At 41.6% G+C, this 21,670-nt stretch overlaps 1 protein-coding gene across 6 annotated transcripts in view; it reads right to left on the reverse strand.

Moving 5' to 3' along the window:
• Positions 1–6,125: 6,125 nt before the first annotated feature.
• DCAF5 (DDB1 and CUL4 associated factor 5) overlaps positions 6,126–21,670 on the reverse strand; it is a 77,729-nt gene continuing 62,184 nt past the window's right edge. For all 6 annotated transcript variants that reach the window (XM_075151917.1, XM_075151919.1, XM_075151923.1 and 3 more), the window contains 2 exons: positions 16,830–16,957; positions 6,126–10,279 (listed from right to left, as the gene is read on the reverse strand). In XM_075151917.1, the coding sequence (XP_075008018.1) occupies positions 8,471–10,279; positions 16,830–16,957 (1,937 nt within the window). In that variant the 3' untranslated portion in view covers positions 6,126–8,470. The remainder of the gene's footprint in view (positions 10,280–16,829; positions 16,958–21,670) is intronic.

Here is a 21,670-nt window from a genome sequence, read left to right on the forward strand (position 1 = left end):
GGCTTATTAATAAAATCCCCTGCTACATTAGCGGTTCAGAGACCTCTCCATGTGATTAGCTGAAAACTCCCGAGTGCAAATTATCTGCTCCTGGTGATTTGCAGATACCCAGCAAGAGCCGCAGCTGCTGACCCGCTCTCCTGCGGCGGGGCATCGCAGCTCACCTAGGGAGAGATGCCCACCCTGTCTTACTGCAGACAAACCACACTTTCGGCTAATCCTGGGCAAATTACAGGTTCCTTCTGATCTGGATTTAATTGAACACTCCTCCTTGCCCTTTATTCCATTTTTATCCTTAGGACTTTTGTTCCCCTCATGACTTGCCCACATTTCCTCATTTCTAATTCATATTTATTGCAGTGAACTTCCCCTTTTCACTCTTTGCTAATTATAAATACATATTTTATTACTGCATTTACTGCCCCTGAACCCAAGCTCATTTGCAAACCAGCAGTACCCAGCTCTCCTGGTGTGGCTTTTGGACTTTCTAGGAAAATGTCCTAAAAATCGTTTTAAGTCAGGGCTGGAGGGAAAGAAGCCACAGCTACGTTACATCTGCTACCGGCAGCAGTGAAATGGGGATTTTGCATCCTGAAACGAATATCGAGGTACCAGTGAGGCAGGGAAATGGAGTCCTACTGACTCCCCAGTAAATCACTCCTCAACAGGGCAACACCCCAGCTCCCACTGATGGGAAGAGCACCCCGCTTCCAGCCTGGCTCCCACCAGCCACTCCTGCTGCTCCTTCTGGGGTTTTCCTTGCGAGTGAACAAACACGGTAACCCCGGAGAAACCTATCCGCCTTCCACCAGCTTCGGAAGTTGAACCGGTTCCCACGGGAAGCCCGAGTGCAGGACTGCCTGCCTCCATCCCGGAGAAGAGGATTCCCTTCTGCAGCAGCTTCTGCTAACAGATCTCAGCTGCTCATGAAACCATCAGTCGTCTCCTCACTCAGGGTTTGCAGTTTAAAGGTTTGGGGTTTTTTGTTTTTTTGTTTGTTTTTTTCTCTCCCAGCTGTATACAATGAAATCCTTTCTTTTAGGCAGTATAATTGTTGTATAGTATGATCAGCTGAGGATTTCATTTGGTTTAAACTTCACAAATGTAATCAGCTAAGCAATACACTCACTTTAAATTCTGTAATAATTTTCATCTGGCAAGAGTAAGACTGAAGTAGACTTGCCCTTGGGCTGGAAACAAACACTGCCTTTGGAAACTACAGGATAAAATTGTAGAACATCAAAGGTATTTCAGGCCCGGCAGCAGGAGACCTCAAGATGTGTCACTCAGACTGAAACCTTCCGATGTTTGTGCAGATTTTCAATTTACGAGCATAGCGAAGTGATTAATGAGCCATTACTCCTGCTGTCTGCTGCAATTTGTGCATCTCTAGCAAGGCGATCTACTGTCCCAACATGTTCATTAACTGCTGCGAAGTTGGGCCACAACAGATCTGTATCTTTTGCATCTATATCATTAGTGGAGGGAATGAGAAAATTCCTGGCCAAATACACGGGAGATGAAAGGTGAAAAGCCTTGTGTTGGGTGACAAACTGGAAAAGTTTTGACTTTAAAAGTACGCGTAAGTAAATAGAAATCTCCATCTAAGGCTGTAAATTGCTCCCACCGTTGCTCAGACAGATTATCCTAGTCGGTCAGCCATTTAGGAATTCAAAACATTGCTACAGACTTTCCCAGCTTAAAAATAAGTCTTCCACATCATCAGAAACATGTACGAGCTAAAAAAAGCTTCTTGATGGAAAGAGCAGAGATCTGCCCCGTAAGACATACTGAATCAACCCTCAGTTCTCGTGCCGCATTGAAAGGAAAGACAGGGCTGCGGCTGCTGTCGTCCCCCCGTGCAGGCAAGTGCATCGCAGGGCAGAGTCGGCGTGGTGAAAGACAAACCTTGGGAATACTGGGAGTTTAGAGAGGGCTTATATATAGCTCGAAGCACGTACTTTCTTTCACTCCAAGCCTGTTAAAGCCTAGATCATCTTTCCTTTCTCTCCCTCCAAAGCTTAGATAGGTGGGAAGCAGACATTTCTCATGCTTCGGAGAAAATTGTATTCGAGGATACAATCCAAGCCAGGAAATGCCAGATCTGCCGTAATATACTGGAAATGTCATTGAAGCAGAGCATTGAACATCCTGAACTGGGGACAGTTTCCTTTTTGCTTTCTAGGCACCCAACACTGCAAGTCTCTCTAGATCCTAGAGAGAAGAAAAATGTGCAGGGCTTCTCGAGGAGACATAGAAACCTCAGGAAGGGGAAGAGCGAGTTAGAGGAGGCTCCTGCCTTGGACTTCTCTGTTCCTCCTGCAAGGATGCGTTCATTTTCTTTCCTCATTTTAATAGGCTGCATAAAGATCACCCTGAAACGTAGCCCCAGAACTTCCCTCCAAGGTCCAAAGGCAAACGTGAACTAAACCCAAAGTGCTTTCCTCTGGGGATCTTTCTTCAGCACGTCCCAGGCAGTATGAAGCTAAACCAGACAGCTGTACGAAAGAAGAGACGGAATCAGCCGGTCAGAGTCAGGGGCAACCTTGCTGCCAACAACCATTTGTTTCCGTCCCCACAGACAGAAGAACTGGTCCCCACTGGGTCACACGCCCGCGGGCGGCCCGTTCACGTGTGCCGTGAGGCACGGCTGTGGCTTCTCAGCTTCTACAGCTCAGTGATCTACAGCTGTCCAAGCACTTCTGTTAACATACTAATTAGGCTTTTAGGAGCCAGATTTAGAAGCAGGTGATGAACTTTTATTCAGAACCGAATTGGTATTTAGGGTATGGAGGGTTTTTTGTTTGCTTGTTTTTAAATACATTTCAACTCCTTTCCCTTTCCCTGACAGAATTCAGTTCTGAGGCTCATGCTGTTTCTCTTTCTGCCGTACGTCCACATTTTAAAGAGTTCAAAATGTATCTCATGAGTATTTAACCTTAAATGCTGAGCTAAAGCCAAAGCACTTTAAAAAGGTGCATCAGGATTTCCTTGAAGCAAGTTTTGTTTCAGAAAAGCAGAACTTGACCCTCTTAGTCTTTGTTCTGGAAGCAGGACACTTAGGCACAAGACTTTCCCAAGGAGCATATAGTTTGACCATTCTGATGTGACCAGAATGCAAACCCTAGGAGTACGTAGGAGCTGGTGGCTTCAGCTGTTAATGCTGCTATAAGCAGCCGTGGTTTGTGAAGTAAAATGCTGCAGACCACTGGCTCATAGTAATGGGGTCCCAGGGGTAGATTCTACCTAGAAATGAACAGCTCCCGTAGCATCCGATCACAAAAGTGCTAGGCAGATAGCCAGAGGCATCGTCTGGCTGTGAAGGACCTGGTCCCCCATAAAAAGTTCAAATTCAGGCAGTTTTTGCCTATTTATAGGAATATACAGAATATTTTTACTCATTCGCACCACCTACTTCCAAACAGCCAGTGTGCAAACGGCAGCTTCAGCAAAGGGGCAACTCCGATCGGCTCTAAAAGCAGCAACAATGCCAACCTTCATCCGTGCAGCAGGTCCAGCGCTGCGTAGGTGTTGGCCAATACTTGAGACTAGAACTGAACAGAAAAATACTCATGAGACAGAAAAGCTGAGCTTGCCAGCCATATCCCAGAACAAACAGCTCGCTGGCTTGGGCACTCATTTAGGAAGTTGGTAGTACGTGTCTACAGGAAAATAATAATAATAAAAAAAAAAATTATACACACTTTGCCCAATTTGGAAAGGACAATTCTCCCATGTTCAAGACAAACGGGATACATACAAGTCTGGGTCAGCATCTCCCTCTTGCTCTCTGGACCAAAGATCACACGAGGTGCAGAAGGGAGGAAGACTCCTCCAGCATTTTCTCAGCAAACTATAAACCGACAGAGCTGGGCTCAAGGCCCTGCTCCAGTATTTGTGGAACTGTTTCCATTTCCTTTCCCTTTGCCTTTGCAGACAACAGAAGAACAAAGCCCACTCCCGAATAATGCAATAGGCTGATGCTTAGGATGCCTAGGACTCCCAAGTGAAAGGCAGGAGACCCAAGTTCAAGTCCTTGACTTGAATCAGGCAGAGTACAAACATCAAATTCATTCAAAGATTGCTTATTTCCGACGACACCACCACACACCGACATCTCTTCTGAGATTTCACTGCTTTTGACCTCCACAACCACTGAAGAAAACTTTGGCAAACCTACCACCTGCCATAACCAGTGGGGTTTTTTGTTGCAGTTTTTGGTGGTTTTTTTCTCCCCTAAAGAATTGCCATTTTCTCAGTAGGTGTTTGAAACAGAGTTCTTGTTCATACTGGTATAGCATCAGCTGGGCTCGTTAGTGCACCCCAACACAGCTGCAGGAGTGCGCCAATGCGTTTTATAAATTATGTATGTGCTAGAATTAGCTTATTAGAGAATTCCCGAGGAACTATGTGCATATGCATATAGTCATTCAGTTGTTGCAGCTATTTGCATTACTCTCTGGTACTCTGCGGACCCTGCAGCAGAGCACTGAGCTTCCCGGGTCGGGCAAAGACATTCAGAGAATCCAACTGGGTGAAAATGAGAGAACGCATCAGGTGTAAAGAGTACCCCTCTCCATAGCACTGCCTGTAAAAAGAGATGAAAACTCACTAACATGGAGCACTTTAACTCAATGAAGTAATAACAAAAATCCTGTCTTGCTCTTGTCCACGAACAGCTAAATAAATTATAACTGCAAATGAAAGCATCCCATGACCTTAGTAATATCAAGCCACATCAGCTTCTGATGGCCACAGCGAGCAAGAGACCTCTATCCATTCACTAGGATGTGACAATGCAGGAAAGTACAAGACCTCAGAAGTAGACCTAACTGCGTTTATCATCTTTACATATTTGAGGAAGAGTGATTTTCTAACTACCAAGTGACACGGCTTATAAACAGAGATTAGGCCAGGTTTCAATCACTTACTCTATTACGAAACTTAGGGGAAAAAATTCACTGCAATTTTTGGAGAAGAAAAGGTTCTGAAGTAAGTTGTCCTTCCCAATTATTACTCTGAGACAGGCTGGATTTCAGAACGTACTGCAATCAACTGGTATGCCCATGGTCAAAACCCTGTGCTCTTCCCTTCCCAAGGCAGCTGTATCTTTCTGCACGCGCTTTGTCTGTGAGAGCGCTGCTCCTCAACAGCAGAGCGTGATCTCCATTGAGCCACTCACCTTGGAGCAGACTTGCCAGCTTTGGTAAGGGGATCCCTTGAGAGCTGGAAAAACCCCAGTAGAACCTTGGTTGATAGATCTCATATCCTCCTGCATCTTTGAAAGCAGTGAATACCCTGCTTCAGAGGAAGTCAGCTTTGACTCTCTCACAAACAGGTTGGTTTGACATTAATGCTTTTGAACAGAGAAAGCTGAAATAAGCAGCTACATAGTTTGTGAGCTTGTAGGAATATCAAAAAGAATTTCTTTAAAGATCAATCTTTCTCTGTCCAAAGTGTTGTGAAGAGACGTAAGAGAAGAGGTTTTCTTTCCCACTGATAAGGTTTTCTGGAGATGAACTGTACAACCTGGCCTAGCAAATTTCCTGCCGTAACAAGTTGCATGATAAGTAGTGACTAACTAACAAGGTAGTTCAATATTTACACAACCTTTCCGTTTCTAAGTACATGGCACAGATTATTAGAAAAGGTGAAATCTCTTCAGATAAACTCGTAAGATTTTCCACTGAACAGCTTACCCTCTTTCCCCACAAACGGGGAGTGACAATCCCAAGCACACAGCAACACTCGGATCTAGCAGCCGAGGAAACGGCCGGCACATAGCAGGGTTAGCGACCCGGCGTAGCAGGGAGAGAGCAGAGGCACGGGATCAATGACAAAGCAAAGCAACCTACAAGGAGCGGCTCTTTTCATTGTTGGCTACTTGCAGCAGACATGCTGCTGCTTGCTTGCTTGGTTTTTTTTGGTCTTTTCCAGATAATGCAGCTGCCTAGTGCTGATAACATTTATTTATGTGAGAAGGTGAACCCACTGATTCGGAAGCTACAGTTCTTGTGTGCACTGAAATTTCCTGTGAACAAAAGGTTAAGATCGCAGCCTACCTTCCTCCTCTTGCTTGACAGAAACGAGAAATAACAAGCATGCAGATAGCATGGGAGGCTGTCTTTGGGGAAACCACAGCAAACCTTTATGCCCAGAGCCTGTAGAGGAGCATTAACAGCAAACCCGGGAGCTTTTATTCTGCTTTTGAAAACAAACAAAAGATCCAGAAAGTAAGACCATGAGGCTTTTGAGAAAACACTGAGAAAAGATGACCATGTCAAAGGAGAGTGGAGATGCTCATTCACCAGCAATCTGGGCATTCTTCAGAGCAGGGCAGAAGAAGTGACAGCTGAGAAAATTTTCCAACGTAAAGAACTTCTAAAAAATAATAATAAAAGTTTTGACTCAGCAACCTCAAGATTTTGGCTAAAAACCAGCACTTACAATAAGGTTTATACAACCAAGGAGAACACTCCTATAGTGATCTTGATTGCAGTGATCTAAAATATAATCAGTACAGAACAATTTTTTCCATAAGGTAACAACGCTTGTTCTTGTTGCCACTTTCACTCGTGTTTGAAAACATCCCTTTCCCTTGCAGCCATCTTACGTGCTTCTTAAATACTACATCATATGCTTATTCCAAATCCTCACTTAGCAAAGCTGACCAAGCGTGGGCAAACAGCCTATGGCACACAGTAGTTGTCAGAAAATTTTTCAGCTCGTGTTCTTCACTCTCCCTCCCACATCTTTCCCTGCCAGCACCCCTTCTGAAGCACTCCTTTACTTTCATGATGTTTTAACAGGGCATCTTCCTTCATTCCCCAGGTACCAGGTAGCTGTGCATATGAAATAATTATTCTGAGACCAGTGTTCTACAGCAGTGTTCTGCTAGAGTCGTATCGAAAGCAAAAATCTTCTATTCCTTAAAATAACAGCCCTTCCTCAGTACTGGGCTTGAAAGCCTGTGACAATTACTGGGGTCAAAAGAAGCCTCCCTTTCTTTTGTCTGCAAGGCACAAACACATAGTCTTCGTGTCCTTTATAGGTGGTTTCTCTTCCCTTTACACACTGACTCCTCTTACCTTGTTGCTAGGGAAGCAAGTGCAATTCCGCCAATTCCAGCATGCCAGAACTGAGAGGACTCACTAGATACTCCTTTAAAAACAGAGCCCAGGCAAGAAAGGACTCCGTCCACCGGAACAGTACGCCAGTTCATGGCAGCCGGCAGCCAGAGCTACGCTCTTGCTCAAGTTCTGATTGCCAGACTTGGAGTCCCAGCATCCTCACACATGGGGACGTTTCTCTGAAGCTCTCCCATACACACACAACTCTGTTGAATCCATCTACACATCTGCAGTTCTAAATATTTGCAGCACAGTGGTGGAAAACCAACCCTGCTCTCCAATGCCAACCAATTTTGAGCTGTGGGCTAAGAAAACTGCTAAAAAAGCAATTTTCAGACTTTACCAGGTGTTGCTGTTCATGTGTATCAGTTACATTATCCATCCTTCTGCTACTTTCTCTTTGGCCTACTGCCTCCCAAAAGTAAGCACATGGGGGAAGGGGCGGAGGGCACAGTCAAGATACATCCCAACACTCAGAGCCATATTCTTAATAAATAATAACAATAATAATGAATCTCTATGTGTTAAGCTCACAGAAAGGCATGTTTCTATGCCTGATTTTTAATAGCCCTTGGTTAGAGCGAGGCTACAGCATAATACCTTCCTCTTGCCAAACAATCACATTTTAGTATAGTGATGATGCTGTGTTATTCAGTTCTTTTCTTTAAAAAAAACCCACAAAATTCAGTGTCACCATGGGAACAGTCTAAAGTTGATTTTGGAAAGAGGCTCATTTCCTACAGCTTTTCTGTTAATAATGTCACTGAACTGTATCAGAAGCAAGTGCTTTATCAAGTATCATCTCTAAAGATACCATTCAGTTCTGAAAATATCCTCCCTAATGGTTGCATTTCTTTAGCTTCTGAAGCAGAATAAAGGACCCAGAAAGGTTTCTTCTCTGTTTTTCTCAACAAGAAACACATCCCAAGCTACCACCAGTGTGATCTAATTCAATCATTCTTCAGCCTGTAATGTGTAATAAGTGTCAGTATGGAAAAATTCCTTCTTAGAAGAACAATTAAAACTTAAAGCAGTCATCCTGGTTGGCTGGCTGAACAAACGACACATGTTCACACAAGAATAATTCAGTCAACCGTCTTAATAAGGATTTACTTTAAACAGAACCTTGTATGGGTACACTAGACTCAGTCTCATTAAGGAGTAAGTTGGATTTTTATACAGCATGAACCACTGGCAATCTAAAACAGACTCACTGAAGAATGGAATGGAGAACCAAACGCAACGTTTCAGACCCAAGCTCTATGTGCCTTTAATACTTTCTTTTTCCTTTTCTTTTTTTTTTTTGAGAGAGTGCACGCTACGACAGACATTTGCATTTATCATGTTTTTAACTTCTTTTCTAAGGATGAACTCTCTGAATCTGCATCTTCCAACTCCGCTCTGTGTCTTTTCAGTCCTCCAAGAGATTGAGTACTCTCACTGCCCGTAGGATGCAAGTCAGCAGTATCCTCTCTTGTGCTCACATTGTAGCTGTTGGAGTCCATTTCAGACAGGCAGCAGTCTTTGTGCAAGGTCACACCCATCTGTACAAGGCTGCCATTATCAGCATTTGAGTGCACCTGTAGTCCTTGTGTCACAGTCTCCTGCTCTCCAAAACTCTGTCCATTGTTGAAGCATGAAGGGCGAAGATGCAAGTGGCCGTTATTGTGGTTAACACAGGAGGTATCAAGGCTCCTCTCCTCACTGTCATCAGTCTGGTTTCTGGAGCAGTGACCTGACATGCTACAGATGGCAACAGTGGAGAAGGGAGGGACCAGTGAGTGATGGCTTGATGCTGGTTGACAGTTCTGACTATTTTTCTGTTCCACAAGTCCTGCAGTCTGAATGCATTGTTCTTCAGTACAACTATTTAGCCCTTTGCAGTTAGCTTTTCCATTGAGCTTTTTAGACTCAAAAGAATGCTCTATACCTCCACTGCTAGTGTCTTCAGATGTGTTTTCTTGACTCTCCATCCGCCGCTGATTGTCACATTCATGAGCTTGACCATTACTAGAATTTTCTATCAAGCCACATTCTTTTAAAGTTTCTTTGTTGTGGCTTTCGGTAGAAAGAGCTGGGGAACCTTGAAGAACTACTGAACTTAGGTTCCTAGCATCTTCCTTATTTAGCGAGTGTGCTGAACTGTTCCTTCCACTAGTTCCTGGTTTCCCTTCATCATTCTCCCCATCTCCTCTGGAGGACTCACCATCTTTACTAGCTGAATATGATATGTAAGAATAATGAAGCCATTTGTACGCTTTGTAAATCTTCCTCTCCACTGATTCGCTGTCTGAACAAGGAGAGGTCCTTCCTTTGATAACTTCTTTGCTGGCTGAACTCCTTTCTGGTGAAGAAGCTGGAGAAGAAGATAGATCATCTACTTTGATCTGGGGGTAATCATAGATATCCTCACCTACATAGGGGGTCACATTCTCCGTGTTAGTACTAGTCCTTTCCTCCTTTTGCACCTTCTGTCGGCGCCTCAGTGCATTGCGCTGCCTCATAGATGTGCGTCGTTCATTCAGTTCCTCTTCATCTTCTGTACTGCTGCTGCTGCTGGAACTGCTGGATTCGTTCTCCTCAGGACTTGGGGACCGTGGCCGTGGGAAAAGGTCTGTATCTAGTTCTGCCTCACAGGTATTGTCATCAGAATCAGACTCATTGGAAAGGGCCAGGAGACGTTTATCCTGATACTTTCTCAGTGCAGAGAGTCTCTGCTGACGGGAAGCCACGTCTTCTCTGGCTGAGGGGGATTCAGTTGATCTTAAGGCCCGTAAGTTATAGGCAGTTTCATCAGACTCTTCAGCCACATGGGGTGGGGAGTGATGCAAAGAGGCGGAGGACTCTGACTCGCTGTAAGCAGAGCGTTCACTTACTCCTGCATGGAGCTGCAGGATTGTGCTCTCACTGAGGTCGCTGTCCGAGTCAGAACTCCAGCCCTCGATCTCCCGGCGCACCAAGGAGTCAAAAAAGGCCATCATCCTTGGATCCTCCTGGACTGATTGGTTGGCATAATCATGGGACAAACCACTACCACTGTTCAACACAAGACTGATGTACTCTTCATGAGTGTAGAGGCAACGCGAATCATCCTCAATTCTACCATCCAGATCCCCTGTGCAGTCAGGCTGTTTGTAAGGACTCCAGATCTGTAACAGAAATAAAAAAAATACATGTCTTTGAATTCATAAACTATTACAACCATTTGAAATAGAACAGTACCGCAAATACGCAGAACATTTGCAAGTTGCAGATTGTTTTTATTCATTTTTACCCCTCAGACCCATACTTACAAGTATTCCAGAGATGTGGTTTTTTTTCCTCTCCCTTTACAAATGTGTTTTTCCTGCATCTACTTCACCCATCCAGAACTTAAAAGCTCTCACACTGCAGATTATCCATCATTTCAATATTTCAGTGTGTATAATTTCTCCCAAATTGCAGGGCTCTATTTTTATGTAATAGGGGATGCTTACTCACTAACGGTAAGAATAGTTTGTTGCCTACAATACAATCTTAGTACTAATGAAGGCACTTGTTTCCCAGGAAACTGGAGTTGCTTGTGCCAGTCATGTAGAGTAACATTTCATCCAGCTGCACAGTCAGTCACACTTGATCAGCAGGCAGGGAGCTGAATGTATGGAGGTGAAAAGCAGGCCTGCACTACTCCCTTTAGGGAACAGTCGTGAAGGAAAGAAAGCATCCAACATCCCCTCAAGACACAGCAGCAGTTTTAGTTAGCGGGGAAAGGTGAAGAAGAAGAGTTTTACTGGAAGCTACTTTTGAAGTGGAGAGAGGTATTAACATTGCGAAGTGTAATGATTTAATCAATAGTAACAGCCTGGACTGTCCTGTCCATCTAGTCTTCCCTCAATTTTCCTGGTGTGGAGGGGAAAAGAGAACTAAAAAAAAAAAGCCCCAAAGAAGGTCCACCAATATCCCTAAGAAACTGGTAATCTCATAGCAAACGTAGTGGTTGGGTCTCCTCACCTTTCTCAGTTTTACTCACAGATTCGGGGGCAATATGATCAAGGCACTCATTGGACAACCACTATCACTTTATTCTAGATCGATGGTTAACATGATGCTCAACACTTACTGTAAGCAGAGCTAGTATGTAGCCTATCCACAATACTGCCTTAACATTCTGCTTATAAAATATCTGATTTCAGTCATGCTTTGGTTTTACCGCGCTAACAAGCTCAGGGAAAAAAATTCTATGCCAGCTGTCTATACCAGATTGGCCTTTTAGGATAGACTTTGGCAAAACCATCTAACTCTTTTCCCAATAGAAATTAGTCAAGTTTTGTTCCAAGTAGACAAAACCGGTAATAAAAAGTGTGTTTTGCCTGTGTAAATGGGATAATCAGCAATCACCTCACAGATGCATAGTTAACACATGCAACATAATCTGATACTACCATGACAAGCACTATAAAAAAAAGCCCACGAGAATGCCAGTAATTCTGTATTCACAGAGATTTTCAACGGTGTACACTAAGACCTTACACCTTTAATATTGGAAGTAAGACTAAATTATTATTGGAAGTAAAACAAAATAAATTACTTGTTTATTACTTGTTTAGTACAGCCAAATTTAAAACATACAGGTAACCTTTATTCTGGAATTCTCCCAAACTTCGCCTTTGCTTTGCATCCTCTGTAATTTATGGTTAACTGATCATATGGTTAACATATGATCTGGCTATGTAGATAAAAAAAGTCACTATTCCAAAATTGGAATTGGGCTGCAGATATACCTTTTTCTGTATGGCAATCATCAAGCTGCCTTTCAGAGCAAAGGAATTTTACATTGTATTATATTAGCCTGCTCCTAGGAACACGTCTCAGTATCAAGGTGTATTCACTATTTGTACTTAATTGCTATTTTTATTATTTGCAGTACTTCAGCAGATTCTCTTCCAGTACAGTTCATTAATATAATACTTGAAACCAGAATGAAGACAGCCTCCATTGCTTGGTTCAAGCACTGCAATTACTAGACATATAGCTCAAGGGACAAGCATCAGGTTTGGATAAAGACAACAAAACCCAACCTAAGCCCAACCATTCTTAAACATTCTTAACCTTTTTGAATTATTCAAGAGAACAGAAAGAATCTCTCTTCATCCTCCAATTATTTCCCATGCTCCACTTCCTAAAGACAAGGTAGGAAAGAGTCTTCTCTCAGTGGATGCATGACAGAGATTGTTGATTTGGGAATACACCAAGTTTTTTAATAGAAAAATAGAACTCTATTTGCTCAAAGGACTATTCTGAGTTGGTGCCTTCTTGATGATTTAACTAGCACATGTTCAGTACCTTCTCTCATAATTTATCAGATCTTTTCCCCTCTGTCCCATTTAGTGAGCGTTTCAGCAAGTAGATCAGATCTTTTTGTGTTTAAGAAGCATATACCTTCTTGTAAACGTTTCATACTGAATGCCTGGGCAAGGAGGCTGGCATGCCCCTTCCTCAAATAGTCTTAGCAGTGTTAGACTGATCACCAGGTTTTATAAATTTTTTTTTTTTTAAGCAAGAGAATTAGAAAACTCTTAGATTCTGTATGAAGCAATACAAATGGAGAAGAGGTAGTCTGCTCTGAAGTCCCTCTGGGAAAAGTCTGTTTTATAATGAAAAGTCATCTAAAAAGGTACATAGAGTGTGCACAGAGAGATTCCACATCCTTGTTAGTGCTACCACATCTTTCTGCTCACTCTGCAAGCATCAGAGAAAATACAGCAGTGTTAAATGTTGAAAAGATAGCTACAAAGAGTCCATACTGAGGCTTTTCCCTTCCAAGACAGATTTGTTCAGAGAGAAGGAGTAAATAATAAAGAGAAATCAAGGGAATTCAGGATGAATACCTGTTTGTACAGGATCAGATGTCTCTGGAGATCGATATCCCTACTGTTTAGACATTTTGCCATGAGGGAGTGCGAGTGCCTGCCAGAGTCCCAGAAAGAAATCAGACTAAAAATCTATCCTTGGCAGAACCGAGAAGTCTTTAAACTGGCAGCAACTGGTCCAGTGCTCTCTGCGGCATCTGAATTGGGCTTCTTTGTAAACGGAATGCCTTTGCCTTTTTCTCATCCTCCGACTGATGCCATGTCGAGGAAGAATGTGAGCAAATTAAGAAGAAAATAAGTTGGCAAACCATCCCACTGAAGCAACAATCTATCAAGAAGTTCTTTCTCTGTCAGAGGATTAAGGAGCTGAATATTACTCACTTGATGCCCCGAGTACAGATATAAAAATAGGAACAATAACAGAAAAAGGGAGTACAAAACTGGTTCTCAAATTCAGCAGAGATGCTTGAGAGGGCATCTTTGAATTGCTTGTATTCCACGGTGGCAAACCCTCAAATTTTAAAACAAAAAAGTAGTTATGCCCATAGCATGAGAATAATTAAAACCAGCTATATTAGATTATCTGATTAGGCAGAGGCAGCTAGCCACAATTACATTAATCTGTCACCATAGCAACATGGGCAAATAGACTTTGCTATCTTTGATATACTGATGATTTTTAAACAAATGGGCCCTACAACAGTTGTGCTCAGAACCAGAGTTACAGAGTATTCCATTTCCAATATAAAACAGTATTTCTTTCTGAGAATCCTTACGCACTTTATCTATTCTAACTTTTCTGGAACCGTCTTCTAACTGCATCATTCTCCGTGGCCCTCCTCTAAGCCCCACACATCAGCGGGAATGTCTCATTTATTTCTCCTGCGATGCAATTCATTTTCCTGCCAGCACATCCCAATGTCTCACACACTTAACTGAGGAGAAAGTGGTATTTTTCTATTTTACATTGCTTTAGCCCTGATGGTGAATGCTTGCTGCAAATGGTAATTTTAGTTCACAGCTGTGCTTTTCCACACAATTTTACTGAGGTTCAGGTTTCTGAAATGGAGGGCAATGAGCAGTTCATCTGGGCTGACGTGTCCAGCACACACTGTCTGGAGTCAAGGCTTCTAGTATCCTTTATTAATGAGCTTGTTGAGTCTTATTTTAGGTTTCTGAAACCTCCTCACTTGAATATTCACACCCTCCCCCCCATCTTATCTATTGTATTCTCAGTCCTAGCAGAAATCAAACCCTAAACCACTGAGTTACTGAATTACATTCTTGCAGGTGCTTTACAACAAAATAAAACTAAAGCAAAAAAACCATAACCGCAAAGGTCAAAATCATTCTTGTGAATACTATTCATTTCAGCAGGGCTAGGTCTGAGATGAATTTGTATCTCATTTGCCATCAGCATTAAAATAGCAAGCGTGTTGGCAGAAGCAGGTGGAATTATTGAATGGCTTGTCTGTATCATGCCTTGATGCTGGTGCTATCAGTTCCTCACTTCTAGGAGTACTAAATTTAGGCCAGCTAGTCTAAAAATCAAGGGCTCAGACAACTACTTGCATCCACATTTTTAATTCACCACAGAGTTTCTACAACTGAGGAAACGGCATACCAGCCAACCACAGTGAAGTTATCTTCTGTGATTTAATTCCAGAAAGATTTTTAGTAGAAGACACTTGAAGGACAGTAAAAGGAAGGACACTTCTTAAGGAACTGATTAAAACAAACAAACAAAACCCAACAAAACAAGAAAACATAAAAAACCTAACTACAATTTTTATTTATGGCTCTTCCTCTTGTCATCTCAACTTCTCCGAGCAAGCAGATCAAGCATTTATATGGGGGAAAGATAGTCATGCAAGGGAAGGACTTGCCTTCCCAGCTGTTTTTAATGCAGTAAATAGCCCCTCAGAACTGCTGGTGTTTTTCCTGTTTTGCCCTTCTGCTAGCGGCAGTTACTAGCCTCCAACCTATCTGCAGAAGTAGATGGAGTGAAGAAGAAACCACCATTGTACGGTCACCCGCAAACCGCTGTTCACTAAGACAGTACCTCTAAAGAGTTAAGTCATGCAGATCAGACAAGATATGAGCCTTAAAACAACCTGATCCCCAAACAAGGCACATTACAAGCTGAGACAAAATGACATACAACAAAAGGGTAAGAAGTTCTGGCTCGCTAATAAACTTAATACATTAAACACCTTTCCCTTAATTTGTTTCTAGCTTGCAATGTTTGGGGAATTCAGTTCCTTCAAAAGCAGCTACACGAGTTCCATTGTGCATACTGCGACACAACAGGCGTTCTCTTCTAAGGAAGCATTCAAGCAGAGGTGTCTTTGAAAGAGTTACACAACCTGTGACTGGGGCCTTAATCGAACTAACCTTTTAATCACTAGGCAAAAAAAGCCTCGCCAAAACCCTAGCAGAAGTACACAAAAGCGACACAGGGGATGTTTATACCAATGCTAATCCAACAGTCTAAGCACACTCATGCAGGAAGGATTCATAGGGTGAAGGGTCAGCAGATCTAAAATCCAAAAGGGAGAATTCAGGCTGCGTGAATCAAGTTCCCAAAGCAAAAAAAAAGCCTGTAGCAAAACTGCTGTTAAACAGCGGCAGTTTGATTGCTTGGAAATTGAAAAATCGGTGAGCTGCTAAGACTGTTCAATGCTCTTTTGTTCAAAGCCTGCATTTGATAGATTTGTGATCAAACCTGTCAGAGGGACACAGATAAAGAAAAAAGTAGAAAAGCAAACTAAAGTACGAGTGGAAGACGTAAAAGAAGGAAAGCTGAACTACAATCAGAACCCAAATGCTGATAGTAGCTGTAATGCAAGTGATGCAGCTGGGCATTGGGCCACGGTCCCAAGGATTTGGGCCAGTTCTGGTCCATAAGTTGCAGACCACTAACACATTCCTTTGCAGACAAGTTCATGCAGTCAACTTGTAGCTGACTAAAGCATTTACTAATACTCAAATGACCTCATTTATAGCCACATGCAGGTAAGACTTTTATGAAGTCATTCAACAAATAGTTAGAAGCAGCATCAGTTCTCTTTATCCTACTTAAAAATAAAATTCTTCTGGCTTCTTTCATCTTGTTGATAGACCTAAAGTACAGCAAAATTTCTACGGCAGCAGAATGCAAAGTGCATTAGTGTAGCATAATTCTCCGCCTCCCCACCCTCAACCTCTGCTATTAGAAATGACAAAAAAGTTTCTGCCTTGCTCCCACAGGATTGGCTGTCTTTCCTTAAGGAAAGAAAGTTTCAGAACCTAACAAAGTTTGTTATCTCTTTCCATTCCACACAAAAAGGCACAAACTTTCTAAAAATACTGTACATTGTTAAGAGGATTCAGAAAAGACATATTGTGGAACGTATTAAGAGTCCTGTTCCCTCTGGAAGCAACAGAAAGGTATGTTGAACTGATTCAATGCAGAAGTGTGTACAAAAATTATAGAAGGGCTCCTGAGGCAGTATTTGGGCCAAATTCAGCTAGGTTACAGCTGTGACCAAACTCTCCTGAGAAAGACTGTTTGCATGATACTTCAGTTATATATGGAATGATACTGGAAAAAAATTCCTTTTTCGAGGTACAAATCCAGGAAATTCTGATCTTATTTGTTACCTCTAAAATCTTTAAAATTGAAACAGAGTTTAAAGTTGCAGTGCCCAATTAAAAATTTGCATCAGTTTAGCCAGCAAACGAGACATACCACTTTACAAAAGAATAAGATGAGGAGACAGGATGGGTGTGGAAAAGAACGACGCTGAGCAAAACAAAGAATTTCTTCCTGAAATTTTGAAAGAACACATTTTCTGATAATTAGTCTTACCTTTATAATCTTTTCAACACCAGAAGAACAGATCATGTAAGTGTGAGGATTAAACCGGACTTGGTTTACAATTGACCGATGACCTTTCAATACCATAAAAGCACCATTGACGACCCTGCCAATGCCACCTAGAGGAAAAACAAGCACACAATGAAATGAATAATTAAATCTTCATATTGCTTTCATTCATAGTCATTTAAACTCGTATTATATTTGACAATGCGCTTCAGCTTTATTTTGCAATATTTTAAGGCCTGCATTGGCTGCAGAATTCCAATTTTATGAGCAATGTCCCTATGAAAATCTACAAGTTTGATGAAAAGCATCCTTCCTGCAAATTAGGACTTGGAAGCTAGCTTTAGTTCAACTATCTAAACAAACAATGAAGGTTTTTGACCTAATATGACAAGTATGTGAATAAGAACAACATACATACTTAATGAAATCACCAGTCAAACCATAGTGCCTAAGGCATGACACTACTTACAGTTTGTAAATTTGAAGCAGAGACAAATAAAGAGGTTGACTTTTTTAATAGCTACACTCTTTTTAAAATTTATTTATTTTTTAAATCAGCAATTCATTACTGTCACAGTTGACTCTAGTCTGATAGGCAGGAATCTAACAGAGGCAAATCTTCAAGGCTACTAACCTGAGTTACTACATTACAGCTGAACTTGGTATAACCTTCCCTAGACTGGGATCTGTTACAACTTGTATTTCTGTGAATCAAGCTTAAAGAGGTACCTTAAATAACACATCTGACCAGTGGGTTATATCATTCTTCGTCACAAGGCAGGGAATTAGCTGAAGTGGAATGCTTTTGTGCTAATGGTAAAACTCAAAACAGAAGCCAGACAACTTTTCTGCTTGGTCATTGACTCTTACTAGGTCTATATACCAAAGCAAGAAACTGTCACACAGTAATTTTTTATATTCATAGATTCACACAATTAAAACCATAAATTTGTTAGAAAGCACACCTGTGTATCTGAATAAACAAATGTCAATCAACATGCTATGATGAACATCTTCAGTGAAAGAAACCAAAATTTTTAAAAGAGGGGAAGTAAAAACTGAAAACCACTTCAGAGAAGAACAATCTTGCTATTTACAACTTCAAAGGACATAGCACACCTTACAGAAAGTTAAAATAATTTCATTAGCTTCTGTGCTACTTATAGTCATCTTAACACTAAACAAGTAAACTTTATGTTCTTTTCGCTGGAGATGTTTGCTATCCTCCTTTGTCCTCAGCTGAAACAGCTGCTGGTTTGAGCCCTAAGCCCAATGTTGAACAACTTATCATCTAAAATGGAGTCAGAGTTCTCCTGCAATACACATTTCCTAATGAAAAACTTGCATTAACAGTGAAGAGTAGGAAGATAGAAGGGTCAACCCCCCCCCCCCAAGGAAAAAAAAAAAGGAATTCCTGTACCACCTTCCATTTGTTAGGTTACATAAATGATAAAGAACTGCAGCTAGTGAGCTTATGTTTAGCCCCTCTCCTCTTCAAAAAAGTACTCTATCCCTTCCATTCATTATAACTACACTGTGAAGACCAGACTGATGTGTACATGGCGTACAAACCATGATAAGGATTCAGAAATGAGAAGTCACCCAACCCTAAAAATCTGCAGGTAGATCTTTTTACTGCTTCTGGAAAGTGTTCAGTTTGCACAAATCAATTTTTGCAGACCAAACTGCAGTCTCATGGCACTTTGGGATAGAAAGATAACATGTCTGAAGAAGGGGAAAGAGATGGCGAGTAACTTCAAGGACCAAAAGGCATGGCCATTTTAAAGACTTTGTATATAAAATGAAGGCTCATTTAAAATTAAACTTGAAAGGCAGACTATCAGTCCAGTTAACCTCCACATATATTCACTGAAACTGCACTGAGACTGAGCTACCTGGAACAGTTCCTTTATTTGGGTACACTTGTATTTTCTGTAAAGGTTCGGAAAGAAGTTCTGCCTTTAGCCATTGCAGCAAGATTTCACTAGGGTAAGCAAAATTGACTGAGAAGTAACTGATTGGAGAGCAAGTTCATTAAATGCCAAATTGGGCTTTCTTGATTTTCTTTTCCATTTTATGAGATTCCCCACGTCCTTTCATTCTGCTCACCATGCTAAACATTCATGACCACATCTATGGCTGACGGCAAGTTGCCCTACTCCCACAGCATTCCTTCCAGCCAAATCACAGTTGTCAATCCAATTGCATCTATCAAGCCAACAGTAGATGACGACATCAAGTCCAGTTCTCAATGCATTTATCTTGACCTAGCAGACGAATATTCCAGGAAAGAAGGCCTCAGGAATGAAGAGACAATTTGCTTAGGAAACGTTTCCAAATCTGTAAGTAATACCTATTACAAGTTTTAACTATCCACGGACTCTAAGCTGCCTGAATTCAGTACAAAACAAGAAATATGCCCTACAAACACTCACAAAAGAATCAGAAGTTACAGAGACAATGAGCAAAGGAAGAATTGTAATGGAGATGAAATACAAATTTAGGGCACCAATATCTTGGGCCGCATTTCCAACTCAGTCATTGGCCTCTTGTGGGACTGTCAGCAGTATGAGTTAACCCATGATTATATTTCTAGTAGAACAGTGATAATAGTTATTTAATTAAATTTAATTTAAATTATTTAATTAAACTTAAGATGCTTATCAATACACTAAGAGCACTAGATGACATGTCTAGAACACAGCTCTCCCTAGGCTGTAGTCAAATTCAGAGAGTCTGAATCCCAGAAAGGCAATCATACCCTAGGCTGCATAAAAAGCAGCATGGCCAGCAGGTTGAACGAGTGATTCTCCCCCTCTGCTCCACTCTGGCGAGACCCCACCTGGAGTACTGTGTTCAGCTCTGAGGTCCCCAGCACAGGAAAGACATGGACCTGTTGGAGCGGGTCCAGAGGAGGGCCACAAAAATCAGAGGGATGGAACACCTCTCCTCTAAGGAAAGGCTGAGAGAGTTGAGGTTGTTCAGCCTGGAGAAGAGAAGGCTCTGGGGAGACCCTATTTCAGCCATTCAATAAAGGGGGCTTAGAAGAAAGACAGAGAGAGACTTTTTACCGAGGTTTGTAGTGACAGGAGAAGGGGCAACAGTTTTAAACTGAAAGAGCATAGATTTAGATTGGCTGTTTACAATGAGGAAGAAAGACATTGTTTATGATGAGGGTGGTGAGACACTGGAACAGGTCCACCAACAGAGAAGTTGTGGATGGCCCATCTTTGGAGTGTTCAAGGTCATGTTGGATGGGGCTTTGAGTAACCTGATCTAGTGAAAGATGTCCCTGCCCTTGTCAGGGGGGGTTGAACTAGATGATCTTTAAAGGTCCCTTCCAACCCAAACCATTCTGTGGTTCTATGATTCTATGAAGGAATTCCAAAGCCTTCTGCTTTAATATTGAAGTTCCTTAAATTTCAATGGTAAAAATCAGAGGAAATATAGTACTAGAACATGCTTCATTCCTCTTAGAGTGAAGGTGAACCTCCCTAAAAAGCCCCGTAAAACAACTAACTGCTCAATTACAGGAAAAGTCCCCCAAGAGCAGATTACTGCAATCATAAAGCTTAGCAGTCAGCTTTCTCCAGTAGTACGAGAGGTTTTAATCATTTAAACCAAAAAGTATTGACTCCAGCAATACTCTGATAATCTTTGTGTCAAATATAATAGACTGCCCCAGATTGTCATTTTTGGGCAACCCCTTGCCTGATGCAATTTTAGTCTATCACCTCCTATGCACTTAAGCGACGTCTCTAATTAAGTGCTGAATGCAGAGCCGCCTTCTACATCCTTATCCTGACAATAGTCCCTTCACTTTATAGTAGCCCAGTAAAGTTGGTATCAAATTAATAAGTATCTGCGTGGTACACGGTTTGCTTGTGTCCAGACTTGTCTGGAATCCCCCTGGTCTCTCAGCAGAGCCTTAGCTGCAGCCATACAGCTTCTAGCCATCTCACAGTGTGAGTTAAGTTTGCTCATGTCTGCTGGCAAAAAAAAAGTGCATCTGTACATTAAGTGGAGGTTGGCCACAAACTGCTCGAATTCCTGAGGCCATCTTCCTTTTTTACATGTAATAAATTCTATATCTTTTTGCTGTCTTCACTTGAACTGGTATTTTTATTTGCATTGTTTCACCAGAATTGACCTCTGCTATCCCAACAAAACTCAAATTTTGCTTTTGAGGTTTGGGGGTGTTTTTGAGGGGATGGGGGTGTTGTTTGTTTGCTTTTGAATTTAGTGGCATGCACAGGTCCTGCAATTGGTTTAGCATGGCAGCTTTTATATTCTTAGATAGTTACCATGTGTATAAGCAGTGTTTATGCAGAAGCCATTAGCTTACATATATGTTATTAATAATATATAAAAAAAAAAGTCTTAAAGTCTTTGGCGGCTGATTATGCCAATTTTGGAAGGTTTCTAACTTTCTAACCTCTAACAACTGGAGGGAGGGGATGGAGATATACTAGCTGGTTTTGCAATACTTTCCAAAAATTGCTATGCTTAAAGACAGTTCTGAATAGTGGTTTAGTGTTCTAGCTCTGATGGTCAATGTTTTTTTTGGTCTGCTTTTATTTGATATACAAAGTGAAAATGTCAAGAAAATCCCCCTTCCTCTACACCCTGCAAATAAGTGCTCCAAAGAGGAGCAATACAAAGTCTTAAAAAATTCTTTCAATAATATCCTACTATATCTGACCAGCTGAAAGAAATAACCTATAAAAGGCTAAATCTGAAGTGTACATTTTAAAACAGATTTCCTCTACACGCGTTTGACAAGGCATATCTACAGGCTCCAATACAGACAGAAGGAAGGAAAA

This window comes from Calonectris borealis, chromosome 5 (assembly GCF_964195595.1).
Source record: "Calonectris borealis chromosome 5, bCalBor7.hap1.2, whole genome shotgun sequence".
NCBI lineage: Eukaryota > Metazoa > Chordata > Aves > Procellariiformes > Procellariidae > Calonectris > Calonectris borealis.